The following is a 14,379-nucleotide window of genomic DNA, read 5'->3' on the forward strand; positions in this document are numbered from 1 at the left end:
ATATAGGGCACTTGCATCAAGCTGTATGAAACAATTTTCCTCTGTTGTTTGTTTTATAGCCAGTAATCTATCATGGGTCGGTTAGATGGGAAGGTGATTTTGCTGTCTGCTGGTGCTCAAGGGATTGGAAGAGCTGCAGCTGTTGTAAGTTGTGTCACACATAAATGTTGTATGATATGGAAAACAAAACTTCAAGCAACTCTCAGTAAAATAGAACATATCACAGGGTCCTTGGCAAACATACACTTCTGGCACCCTACAAAAAGATTTGTTTTTACGCTCACTTCTCAAATCGATCCATGAAAATCAGGGCAAGATTTTCTTTAGTCTTTTAAAAAAGATTTTCTTAATTTTATTTAAAATGTTTTTTACTAAACCGAGCAAACAAACAAAAAGTTAGTAGAACTACGCGTTTCGACCCAACAGGTCTTTGTCAGGTTCACAATCTATATGTACAGTGCTCCCTCGCTATAATGCAGGTCTCAGGGGACACGCAACATGAGCGTTATAACCAAAGAGCATTATACACGGGGGACACATAACAGCACACATCTGACTAAACTACAAAATACTATAACTCCCTAACTATATACACATATAGTGAAGCAAAAATGTAGCTTTTTGTGAATTAACCATGCATAAAGCACCATGTAAAAAACGCTATATTTTTTACAACCCCCCCCCCCCCCCCAAAAAAAAAAAAAAAAAAAGGTAACATTCCCACTCGTGGATTATTTTAATCAGCAGTTTTTAAACTATAAGTAGACTGGCTAAACTGAGGTTGGGAGTTCAGCTGAAAGCAACAGACAAGCAAAACAAGTGCGAGAAGGAGAGCAGGTCAGGCAAGGGGAAGAGGGAATGGGCTGCCGGAGTGGGGCTGAAGCGTCTCGTCTTCCAGAGAAAGCAGCAGCTCCTCTCGCAGCAAAAAAGTAAATACATTAGGAAAGATAACCACATAATAGGCCTAATATTCATTTAGTTATAAAATTAGTGCTGAATAAGAGGTCTGTGTTATAAAGTGCCAGCACAGCTTTTCTTTAGTTCAGATACTGTATCAAAAGGGAGAGACAGAAACAGAAGTTAGGCTGAGAAGTTGTTTACAGTTTGAACAACATCATACTGTATTTACTGTAGAAATATTCCATGAATCACTAGTGTAGGGAGTTTGGAGACCTGCTGTAGAAGCGCTATATCTGAGGCGCATTATAACTGAGAGCCTTATAGCGAGGGAGCACTGTATATATATATATATATATATGACACACACACACACTGAACAAAAATGTAAACGCAGCATGCAACAATTTCAAAGATTTTACTGAGTTACAGTTCATATAAGGAAATCAGTCAGTTGAAATAAATTCATTAGGCCCTAATCTATGGATTTCACATGACTGGGAATACAGATATGCATCTGTTGGTCACAGATTCCTTAAAAAAAAAAAAAAAAAAAGGAAGGAAAACCACTCAGTATCTGGTGTGACCACCATTTGCCTCATGCAGCGCGACACATCTCCTTCATATAGAGTTGATCAGGCTGTTGATTGTGGCCTGTGGAATGTTGCCCCACTCCTTTTTAATGGCTGTGCAAAGTTTGCTGGAGATTGGTGGGAACTGGAACATGCTGTCGTACACATTGATCCACAGCATCCCAAACATGCTCGATGGGTGAAATGTCTGGTGAGTATGCAGGCCATGGAAGAACTGGGACATTTTCAGCTTCCAGGAATTGTGTACAGATCCTTACGACATGGGGCCGTGCATCATCATGCTGAAACATGAGGTGATGGCAGCGGATGAATGGTACAACAGTGGGCCTCGGGATCTCGTCACGGTATCTCTCTGCATTCAAATTGCCATCGATAAAATGTAATTGTGTTCATTGTCCGTAGCTTATGCCTGGCCATACCATAATCCTACCTTCACCATGGTGCACTCTGTTCACAATGTTGACATCAGCAAACCGTTCGCCCACACAACGCCATACACGCTGTGTGCCATCTGCTTGGTACAGTTGAAACTGGGATTCATCCGTGAAGAGCACACCTCTCCAGCATGCCAGTGGCCATCGAAGGTGAGCATTTGCCCACTGAAGTCGGTTACGACGCCGAACTGCAGTCAGGTCAAGACCCTGGTGAGGACGATGAGCACACAGATGAGCTTTCCCGAGACGCTTTCTGACAGTTTGTGCAGAAATTCTTCGGTTGTGCAAACCCACAGTTTCATCAGCTGTCCGGGTGGCTGGTCTCAGACGATCCTGCAGGTGAAGATGCCGGATGTGGAGGTCCTGGGCTGGCGTGGTTACACGTGGTCTGCGGTTGTGAGGCCGGTTGGACGTACTGCCAAATTCTCTAAAACAACATTGGAGGCAGCTTATGGTATGAATGAACATTCAATTCTCTGGCAACAGCTCTGGTGGACATTCCTGCAGTCAGCATGCCAATTGCACGCTTCCTCAAAACTTGAGACATCTGTGGCATTGTGTTGTATGACAAAACTGCACATTTTAGAGTGGCCTTTTATTGTCCCCAGCACAAGGTGCACCTGTGTAATGATCATGCTGTTTAATCAGCAACTTGATATGCCACACCTGTCAGGTGGGTGGATTATCTTGGCAAAGGAGAAATGCTCACTAACAGGGATGTAAACAAATTTTTGCACAAAATTTAAGAGAAATAAGCTTTTTGTGCATATTGAAAACTTCTGGGATCTTTTATTTCAGCTCATGAAACATGGGACCAACACCTGTCGTCTAATGGTTAGACGGAGACCTGGAGAGGCCTACAAGCCACAGTGTCTTGCACCCACTGTGAAATGTGGTGGAGGATCGGTGATGATCTGGGGGTGCTTCAGCAAGGCTGGAATCGGGCAGCTTTGGCATGAATCAAGCCAAATACAAGGTTGTCCTGGAAGAAAACTTGCTTCCTTCTGCTCTGACAATGTTCCCCAACTCTGAGGATTGGTTTTTCCAGCAGGACAATGCTCCATGCCACACAGCCAGGTCAATCAAGGTGTGGATGGAGAACCATCAGATCAAGACCCTGTCATGGCCAGCCCAATCTCCACACCTGAACCCCATTGAAAACCTCTAGAATGTGATCAAGAGGAAGATGGATGGTCACAAGCCAACAAACAAAGCCGAGCTGCTTGAATTTTTGCGCCAGGAGTGGCATAAAGCCACCCAACATCAATGTGAAAGACTGGTGGAGAGCATGCCAAGACACATGAAAGCTGTACTTGAAAATCAGGGTTATTTCACCAAATAATGATTTCTGAACTCTTCCTAAGTTAAAACATTAATATTGTGTTGTTTAAAAATGAATATGAACTTATTTTCTTTGCATTATTCGATGTCTGACAACACTGCATTTTTTTTGTTATTTTGACCAGTTGTCATTTTCTGCAAATAAATGCTCTAAATGACAATATTTTTATTTGGAATTTGGGAGAAATATTGTCAGTAGTTTATAGAATAAAACAAAAATGTTCATTTTGCCCAAACACATACCTATAAATAGTAAAACCAGAGAAACTGATAATTTTGCAGTGGTCTCTTAATTTTTTTCCAGAGCTGTGTGTGTGTGTATATATATATATAATGTGTGTGTGTGTGTCTATATATATATATATATATATATATATATATATATATATATATATATATATATATATATATATATATATATAAAAACACATTACTGAATCAAAGTTTTCAAATTGCCTTAATAAAGTAAGTATATTTTAATTATACTTTCCAGATCTATTCAAAGTTCTTAATATAAATACTAAAAATATTATTTCTAAATTCAGGGCTTATTCAAAGTACTTGACCAGTGCATACACAAACAAAATGAATGGATAGACTTAACTGAGATGTGTGTTTCGGTTCTTTTGGAAGTCAGAGTTGCAGGAAATGTCAGTGTAGTAGTGTGCAAATATTTTGGCAGAGACACTTACAAGCAGGGTCGATTTGCATGAAGTGTAGATATTCTTTATAATGTCTATTTTTAATCATTTTAATTCAGGCTTTTGCAAAAGAAGGGGCTGAAGTTATTGCTACAGATGTCAATGAAGACAAACTTAAAGAATTACACCAGTACCCAGGTAAATTACATCACGTTCCATTTCCTGTGGTTTGTCTGTTCAAAGGAATTACCACTATAGACTGTACAAGTTTGTCTGATTTTTTTGTATAAAGAAATCTAAAGGTCAGTGCTGCCACCTTTTGTACAGTGTTGACTACTGCAGCATGAAGTCCAGCTGGTGGCATTGCTTTAAAGATTCTGCTCCAGTTCAAAGTCATGTCAAAGTACATAATTGATGACAATGTAATTAGGTGCACTTAAATTGAATAAAAATATATGTAGTTTGTAATATTGTTCCAAAATGAACTACCAAAAATGTGGACATAGTCAATTCTCAGTTATCCGTGGGCAGATTATCTGGGTTGCAGATTAACCGTGATGCAAAAAAGGAAGAAAAATACAGGTATACTGTACAGTACACATTCTTGCATGCGCAGGTTCAGTTATTAGGTCAGTGACTCGGTGCTGTTGTGAATGAAAACATGTCGGCAAGTAAACATAACTGTAATGCTTTTAACAATTCAAGAAAAACCGAGAGTTGACTGTATGTTAAAGGCATACGTTTACTGGCCTTACTGAATGGAAGATAGCCCAAGCTAATTTAAAATCATGTTCAGTAGTGTGTCTGGCTAAAATTTCACCATGCCAGTGTCAAAAAGAGAACACTTGAAACTGCGTGCATGTGAGGCAAAGTGAGGACACAGAAAAACATGAAGGACTTTCCAATCACCAGTATTGATCACAATGAAATTAAATCCTAATCAGACAAAACTGTATGTGAATGCTGTGGCTAAAGACCGCACACCATTTTCGGTGTTATCCATATCTGTTGCCATTTAATAGATTTTAGTGTTTCTCATGGGAAATTCATATAATTTGGGTGTTTTTTACTTCATATAAAATGATACCATGCATGTTCTTAATATTATTCTGTTCAATAATAGGTATCAAGACCAGAGTTCTTGATGTGACCAAGAAGGATCAAATTGAAGCTCTGGCCAAAGAACTTGACAAAGTTGATGTCTTATTTAACGTTGCAGGGTGAGTTCATTTTTATTTGAAATATCTGTTAAATCTTGGAGGACTTCATTTTTTTTTCTTTAGAAAACTAGCTCACTAATGTATTCAGGAGTTATTTACTACACATTACATTTAGATTTTTTTTTATTTAAAAAAATAGGAATTAATTATTAAATGATTTAAAAGTATGTCCCATAATGTGGCCACGTGTGCATTGCCCTGAGTACATTACAGCAAGGCTCTGCCGTGTTTGAATTGCGTGTTTTAGGGATAAAATGAAGAACAAATATAATTTGTTGCTTTAAAAAAATAAACATGTTGCTGCTTTCTCATTTTTTGGAAAGATTTTTCGATTCAAAGTGAGACTGTAAGGTTAGGGTGGTATTTGTGTTCAGTACAATTATAACTAATTTGGCGGGGCAAGAACCCACAACCATAGGAAAATAATACTTTTAAGATTATGCTGTTTTGACCTGCTAAGTTAGTTATTACTTTAATTTGCAGGTAGCCATTAATCACATCATGGCTGTGCATTCGATGTGATCTGTGTGTGTGTGTGTGTGTGTGTGTGTGTGTGTGTGTGTGTGTGTGTGGGAGGGGGGGGGGGGGGAGGGGGGGGGGGGGGGGGGGGGGGGGGACGACGACATAAAAAAGGCGTGTGAGAATATTTATGTTTTGTAATTTTTTTTCTTAGCCCTCACAATTTCCTGAGATCCACTGAGAATATTGGGTTCTATCAAATTACTGTTTTTTCGTATTTCAACTTTGAGGTATTGTGATACACAATTGTATACTATTATTTTTTTGGTCATGTTTAATCATTGATATCATACAATAATAATTGACTGTTTACCAGTGGTCATGTCAATGTTTCTTTGTTTTTTCCCCTAGCCATGAACTCTAACAACAAGACCTTTTGTATGTCACAAACTAAATTAAAGTTTAGCAACCTCAATGATTCTTACTTTTTGAATGGCTTTAGAAAATACCTGTTTTGTTTATTTTTGATTGTCACTGTTACAGATCTGGGTTAATGTTTCATGGTTGCTTAGCCTACCGAAGGAAAGAATAAACCTTGGTTGCCAGATCTTTGAAAAGAAAAAAAATAATTTAGATGTTTTATTTTGTTGTTTTTTTTTTAATAAGATTTGAAACATAGATTCTAAAAAAAAAATTATGTTGCAACAAGACAATCAGCAATGGCTGACTTTTTTTTTTGTTTCACTTGAATGAAACTAAAAGCATGACGTTGTAAAAGAAAAATGTGTAGAATTTTGTTTTTGAAAAAATGAAAGTTTTCATATTTCAAATGTATTGTGTAGATTTGTTGTGACTGCAAAACCTTTGTTAGGATACAGGGTGCTTTGTTTTGGTTCATGCAACACAGATGTATTGCTGCTGTTTGCCGTCTTAACAAGGATGTGTTCAGCATGTCTATTGAATGACTAAACACAACAAAAACATAATATAGTATTAACTGTACTGTCATTTGTAACTCAGTTTAAGTGTAAACGTGAGTTACAAATTAGCTTGATTATATGTATCTGTGTATGCATTACACAGTATGTTGAACCCATCTTGAACTGCAAATTATTATATATTAACCTAAGGTATTACCAGTCAAAACAAAAACTGTCATTACCTATATGCACTTAAACCAAATAATTGTTTCATATCAAAGTAAATCACTAACATTTCAATTATAAACATGTCAAGCAACTTCATAATTACAACACTCTTGTAAGTTAATAGTATTCTGTAATCCTTTTGGGATTTAAGCATCTTATTATCTATTGTTTGACGTCAGAATATAAGGACATGTTGCAACTTCACCTATAGATTGAAGTTACATCATATACCTATTCTTAAAGTTAGTGCAACTTAGTATTGGGCTTCAGTGCAACAATATGACATTTTAGTTTTTTACACTTTCCAGTTTTGTCCACCATGGTACTATCCTGGATTGTGAAGAAGAGGACTGGGACTTTACAATGAACTTGAATGTTTGTAGTATGTACCTCATGATAAGGGCTTTTCTGCCGCAGGTAATTTCAAGCACCTTAAATTCTTAATGCTGCGCTATATCTTATCAGGAAACATACCGAAAAACTTACATTGTCCAACTGTAGTTTTAGCAGTGTGAACACAAGCTTCCTGTTTGCTACATTTTTACCCTTTGAATCAAATGGACGTGCTTCTGCTACTGTGTGCGTTAGTAGGAGGTTAGAGCATTACTTCTTTTCCAAAATGTTGTTTTTGTCAGGTGGACCAGGGTCAATTAATTGTGTTTCTGTTGGAAAGCCCTTGAAACAAGTTTTAAAAGTATACTAACATTATACTGGTCATCAAAATTGGGATATTTACCCGCTTTAGACACAAGCTCACCATATGAAGCATAAGTTGCATGGCTCTTCTTTTACACAGGCACACAAGACCCACTGTAGTCTGGAATCCTTTTCTCTGTCACATATTGTTTTGTATCATCAGCCCAGAATCTGATTCGATTCAGCTGGAAGGACCCATGTAAAATCATATTTCAAGAAGATTACCTTCGAAAATATACACTACACATTTAAATGACAGTTGATTGTCATACAATTTTCCTCACATCATATTAAAGTGTAATAAAGCATAATGAAAGCCTGGTGAAGCATATTGAAAAGCATGGCAACCCCTGATAAACTATGGAAATGCATAGTTATAACAATTGGAGCTGCAAAATGACCATGAAAAATGACTTAATTTGCTATGGTAAAATTTTATAAGAGAACATAGAGTTGTCTCCTTTTGGAAGAGTTGTTTTCATACAGTATATTTTTTCTACACAGATGTTGGCTCGAAAGTCTGGCAACATTATAAACATGTCTTCAGTGGCTTCTAGTATAAAAGGTAAAACCCTTTTAATCTGGTTGTGATATAGTTAAATATTGCTGTACACGGACATAAGAAAATGCATATTTATCATGAACACAAGCAGCACAAGTAAAATAATTTAACAAAAATAGGCAAGTAAACTTAAAACGTGCATGTTTTTTCAGGATTATTTGTTTGTTTTTTTAACATGTCCTTTTTTTATCTACAGGAGTTGTAAATAGGTGTGTGTACAGCACATCGAAAGCAGCTGTTATTGGGCTCACCAAATCTGTAGCAGCTGACTTCATCGAGCAAGGCATAAGATGCAACTGTATATGCCCTGGTAAATATATGGTGCATTTGTCAGTTTAAAAAAATACATACTATCAGTGGAATGTTTGCTGATCCAAACTGCGGATAATATTAGAAGCTACTTCCTTGTCAGACCAGTTTCCCATGAATTCTTAATACTCTGTAGTATTCTAAACCTTCGTCAGGATTCATTGTATCAAAATGTTATCTTAGTTTTACTGACAGTAATTCAAATCTTAAATCAAATGATTTTGCACATTTTCCCAGGAATGCTGTCTCTCGTGGGGATTGTATTGACCCTTTTGTAGCGTGTTTTATGTTATAGTCGGTCTCAAAAAGCTGCAAAAGTAACTCCTCACCCTATCCTTCTCGTTATAGTGAATTTGTTTTTCTAGATTTCTTTATAAGATGTCATTTATAGGAAAAACTACATGACACAGCTAGCATGGCCAGCCAGATAATGTATCCTCAAGGTCAATTATCTGTAGGTAATGTCTGCTGTGGAGGGTCTAATTACTGTTTAGGTAGAACTGGATTGTATTTTTTGAAATGCATTGTGATACCAGTAGAAAGATGGAAGAATTCACATTCTGTGCAATATTTCCAACTCAGTCAGGATTATAATGCTATTAGCAACCCAATGAGGCTAGAGTTGCACTGATCTTAATGAAACAAGGTTATTGCTACTTCATTTTAGAACAGACAAGTACAACCATAAATGTAGCACAGCTAGTCCTGGTTTGTGTGGCAGTGCATTTAAAAAAGTAATATATTAGTTCCTTGTCTCTTGGGTTTTTGCTGAATAAAAATAGCATTCTACCGTTTGAGTCTTCACGTATTGTTAAACAGTAGTGCTTTCTAACAAGCTCTGATATTTTTTAGATATTCAAGAGTGATTGCCAGTTATGCACACCCAACTTGAGTCTGTATGGGTGTGTTTTTTGATTTGCATTTCTATAATGCCAATTTGTGACCATATCTTAAGAGCTCATTATAGTCTCTAATGAAAAGCGCAGCACAGTTTTAAAAATTATGTGCCAGGGCTCTGATTTCAGCACCAGAAATTCTTCTGTGATTGCCCTTTAAAAGGTAAATACAGTTATAAACACATTTGAACCGCAGCAGATTAAATGCAACAAAAACTTTACTAACTTATTAATTCTAAGAACAAACTTGTGAGGCCACTGTCAGCAGTGTTTTGCTTAGTATTCCAGAATCTCCTGCAGTATTTACTAGAAACTTTACATGTGCTGTTCCCTTGTTACCCATGTCGAAGCATTTTGTTTCAACATATTTAGATTTTTTTTTTTATAGATGAATTAACAAGGGATTTACTTTTTGTCCACCTTTTACCCTGGAACATATGGCATGAGAAGGATCATTTTCTTCTAAACACTGCAGTGTATCTAGTTCATATCCCCTCTTGCAACAATACAAGATCAGTATACACTGCAATCCTTCAGGGTTTTTTTTTCTCCTGGCGATTAAATGTTGAGAAATTAATTGCCCATGCTGTATGATTAAAAATGTCGAAGGAGTTGGCAATATGTTTAAAAAGATAACATAATGCGTTTCTTGTAAACTTTGAAGGGTGTTTTGTAACACATTAATTCCTTCAAAGTGATTCTACATAAAATAGACTTAAAAAAATAAATAAAAAAGAAACACTCTCTCAGTTTTCTCAGTACTGTGAAAGGTGTGTTCTGCCTCCAGAAGCTAGCTGACTTTGTATTTATTCATTTTAGCATTGAATTGAGCCAGAGAGACAAAGCACAGGTATTTACAAGCTGTGTCAAATGGAACTTGTCTAATGGAACTAAGTTTTTTGCAGGATTCTGCAGTACATCATCAGTCTTTCTGCAACCTAAGGTGCAATCACATTTTTTCCTGGGGGGAACTATCATTAGAATTATTCAGTGGTGTAAATATAGTTTTATGTCACACTATACATTTTTATGTTATCTAGATAACCATTTATCCAGTTCTGATTAAACTTGCTAAGGAAATTCTTTAGTTATTGAGAGTATCACAGTATAGCAGTGTATGACAGAACGTGTGCCACACTTCCATGTTTTTTGTCGGTGCACGGAGGTCATGGTATATTACGCATGAAGCTGGTAAAATGAAGCTATCTTTTACCAACTAGTAATGGACTCCAAGCCATTTAATAACCTTTTAACTGTATGTGCTATGTATTGTTTGATTTTAAGGAACAGTAGACACGCCTTCACTGAGAGAACGGATCCAGGCCAGGCCAAACCCTGAACAGGTAGATTAGATAGACTGTTAATCGTTGGTTAAATAAAAAGCAATGTTCTTAACTTATGGGATTGTTTGTACTTTATTAGAAGAAAAAAAAATGAAACTTGAGTTTCTGTTTAGAAGTACAACTGCTGAAAACCCTAAATGTTATAACTTTCTACTCAGATGGCCCGTGGTGGTCTCCTCTTCAGTTTTGTCAACCCAGAGCCTTTATTAGTACCAAAATCCATTCACATCACAGCAATCGTTGTACTCATAATACACAATTATTGAATGAGGGTCAGTGTTGGTCTTAATTTCTCATTGTAGGCATTACAAGATTTTCTAGCAAGGCAGAAAACTGGAAGAATGTGCACTGCTGAGGAAGTAGCTCATCTTTGTGTATTCCTAGCCTCTGATGAAGTAAGTACAGTAATTTCAGAATACAGCATTGTAGAAATCTGGTAATTATGCTAAGAATTGTTGTGTAAAACATATGAATTTTAAATTGACGTAAAATAGGAATGCAAAAAAGTAAAAAGATGACAAAGGCAAGAAATAGTTTGTTAAAAAATATAAACGCAACATGTAAAGTGTTGGTTTCATGAGCTGAAATAAAAGATCCCAAAAATTTTCCATATGCACAAAAAGCTTATTTCTCTCAAATTTTGTGCACAGATGTGTTTACATCCCTGTTAGTGAGCATTTCTCCTTTGCCAAGATAATCCATCCACCTGACAGATGTGGCATATCAAGAAGCTGATTAAACAGCATGATCATTACACAGGTGCACCTTGTGCTGGGGACAATAAAAGGCCACTCTAAAATGTGCAGTTTTGTCATACAACACAATGCCACAGATGTCTCAAGTTTTGAGGGAGTGTGCAATTGGCATGCTGACTGCAGGAATGTCCACCAGAGCTGTTGCCAGAGAATTGAATGTTCATTCATACCATAAGCTGCCTCCAATGTTGTTTTAGAGAATTTGGCAGTACGTCCAACCGGCCTCACAACCGCAAACCACGTGTAACCACGCCAGCCCAGGAACTCCACATCCGGCTTCTTCACCTGCAGGATCGTCTGAGACCAGCCACTTGGACAGCTGATGAAACTGGGTTTGCACAACCGAAGAATTTCTGCACAAACTGTCAGAAAGCGTCTCGGGAAGCTCATCTTTGTGCTCGTCGTCCTCACCAGGGTCTTGACCTGACTGCAGTTCGGCATCGTAACCAAGTTCAGTGTGCAGATGCTCACCTTCGATGGCCACTGGCACACTGGAAAAGTGTGCTCTTCGCGGATGAATCCCAGTTTCAACTGTACCAAGCAGATGGCACACAGCGTGTATGGCGTTATGTGGGCGAGCGGTTTGCTGATGTCAACATTGTGAACAGAGTGCACCATGGTGGAGGTAGGGTTATGGTATGGCCAGGCATAAGCTACGGACAATGAACACAATTACATTTTATCGATGGCAATTTGAATGCACAGAGATACCGTGATGAGATCCTGAGGCCCACTGTTGTACCATTCATCCGCTGCCATCACTTCATGTTTCAGCATGATGATGCACGGCCCCATGTCGTAAGGATCTGTACACAATTCCTGGAAGCTGAAAATGTCCCAGTTCTTCCATGGCCTGCATACTCACCAGACATTTCACCCATCGAGCATGTTTGGGATGCTGTGGATCGATGTGTACGACAGCATGTTCCAGTTCCCACCAATCTCCAGCAACTTCGCACAGCCATTGAAGAGGAGTGGTACAACATTCCACAGGCCACAATCAACAGCCTAATCAACTATGCGATGGAAATGTGTGGCGCTGCATGAGGCAAATGGTGGTCACACCAGATACTGACTGGTGTTCTGATCCACGCCCCTTCCTTTTAAGGTATCTGTGACCAACAGATGCATATCTGTATTCCCAGTCCTGTGAAATTCATAGATTAGGGCCTAATGAATTTAATTCAATTGACTGATTTCCTTATATGAACTGTAACTCAGTAAAATCTTTGAAATTGGTCAAATTCAGTCTTGAACAAAGAAGACTACGCGGCGACCCAATTCAAGCATTCAAAATTCTAAAAGGTATTGACATTGTCGACCCAAGGGACTTTTTCGACCTGAAAAAATTAACAAGGACCAGGGGTCACAAATGGAGATTAGACAAAGAGGCATTCAGCACAGAAAATAGGAGGCAGTATTTTACACAGAGAATCCTGAAGGTCTGGAATCAACTCCCCAGTAATGTTGTTGAAGCTGACACTCTGGGATCCTTCAAGAAGCTGCTTGATGAGATTCTGGGATCAGTAAGCTACTAACAACCAAATGAGTAAGATCAGCCGAATGGCCTCCTCTTGTTTGTAAACTTTCTTATGTTCTTATGTTGCATTTATATTTTTGTTGAGTGTGTGTATGTGTATGTATGTATGTATGCATGTATGTATATATACCCTGTGTTTATTTGTCATTGTAGTTTTTCTCAACTTAGTCGTGCTTCACTGTTCAAAATTAGTCCACACAATCTTTGAGTAGTTTTTACCAAGGCAAGAGTGTGTAAACTTAAAAAAACAAAATTAAACAACATGTGGTATAAAGAGAAATGGTGCTGCACTACAGTAACAAAAGGTTACAACTGACAAAGGTTACAGCTGCTAATTACCTTACATTGGGAGTGTGCCCAAATTCAGCCCTGTTACACAAGGCTATTAAATAACATAATTTTCACTGAATCTGTCTTGTAGCACTATAAACTATTCCATGAGCTTTGATTATGGTTGTAAATTAGTAAGACTTGCTCTGAAAAAAGTATTTCCTATAAAACATACATTATAGCACAGAAAAAGTAAGTATTTGTAATTTTATATCCACTACCTTCAGTGTAAAACAGAACTTCTTCCTTTTTTTATCACCCAGTCTGCCTACGTAACAGGCACAGAACAAATCATTGACGGTGGTTGGAGCCTGTGAACACAGCACAAGGAATACCAGTGAAGATACCTATTAATCCCTGGCCTCTCAGTAGCAAATAACAATGGTTTAGTTAAACTACTACATTGTAAACTGTTGCTCTGTTGTAAAATGTTGCAAACTGTTAAATGGGGAGTTAACTTAACTAAATTGAACTGATCTTTTAATATTGAATCATAAGGGGTATGATTTCTTATTATAGAAACCACGAATGTTCCATTGTGCAGAATTTATAAACAGAAGGACCATTAATCACTTGTCTGATTTTTTTTTTCCTTCCATATATTCATTTTATATATTTAAATAACTCCCAAAATCTGTTATGTCCTGTTACCCATTGTATTAAAAGATCATTAAAATAATAAATATTCTTTGAACAAATTACAAGTGGGTGAACATAAAGACGTACTACTGTTGTGGAAGAAACATTACAGCAGATCATCGCAAGGAGAAGCATCAGAAGATTGGCATCAAGATTTTAGGGGTAGCACAGGTGACCAAAGGGTGGATCACATGGTGCTATTGCTTTCGCGGGGTGGGGGTTCTGACAATTTTTAGAAACATGACCAGGAACTGGTCTCGATTCTGTCTCTTGACTTTACAGTATAAATTAGATTGGATATGTAGACACATTTAATTTAAGAAAATGCAACTGCAGTAAGAAACAAAAAGCTATCCCTTGCATTCCTATACCTTTTCATATACCTGTACATTCCCAGACAACATTAATTTGTACAGTCCCAAGTGTATTATACTTTTATTTTATAACGGTATCTAATTTAAAACAAGACTGAGTTTGAGAAGCCCTGCCCTAATTTCTGTAAGTCATCTTGGATACAGACATCTGCTAAATAAACAAATAATAATGTAAAATTAAACAAAGTCTACGTAAGCATAA

At 37.4% G+C, this 14,379-nt stretch overlaps 1 protein-coding gene across 1 annotated transcript in view; it reads left to right on the top strand.

Annotated features, from left to right (window-relative positions):
* bdh2 (3-hydroxybutyrate dehydrogenase, type 2) overlaps positions 1 to 13,865 on the top strand; it is a 15,208-nt gene extending 1,343 nt beyond the window's left edge. Inside the window, exons 2-10 of the mRNA XM_041261289.1 lie at positions 60 to 144; positions 4,026 to 4,104; positions 5,030 to 5,126; positions 7,042 to 7,150; positions 7,934 to 7,994; positions 8,188 to 8,301; positions 10,481 to 10,539; positions 10,842 to 10,934; positions 13,428 to 13,865. Coding sequence (XP_041117223.1) covers positions 73 to 144; positions 4,026 to 4,104; positions 5,030 to 5,126; positions 7,042 to 7,150; positions 7,934 to 7,994; positions 8,188 to 8,301; positions 10,481 to 10,539; positions 10,842 to 10,934; positions 13,428 to 13,481 — 738 coding nt within the window. The 5' untranslated portion in view covers positions 60 to 72 and the 3' untranslated portion in view covers positions 13,482 to 13,865. The remainder of the gene's footprint in view (positions 1 to 59; positions 145 to 4,025; positions 4,105 to 5,029; positions 5,127 to 7,041; positions 7,151 to 7,933; positions 7,995 to 8,187; positions 8,302 to 10,480; positions 10,540 to 10,841; positions 10,935 to 13,427) is intronic.
* The last annotated feature ends 514 nt before the right edge of the window (positions 13,866 to 14,379 follow it).

Source organism: Polyodon spathula, chromosome 1 (genome assembly GCF_017654505.1).
Source record: "Polyodon spathula isolate WHYD16114869_AA chromosome 1, ASM1765450v1, whole genome shotgun sequence".
Lineage (NCBI taxonomy): Eukaryota > Metazoa > Chordata > Actinopteri > Acipenseriformes > Polyodontidae > Polyodon > Polyodon spathula.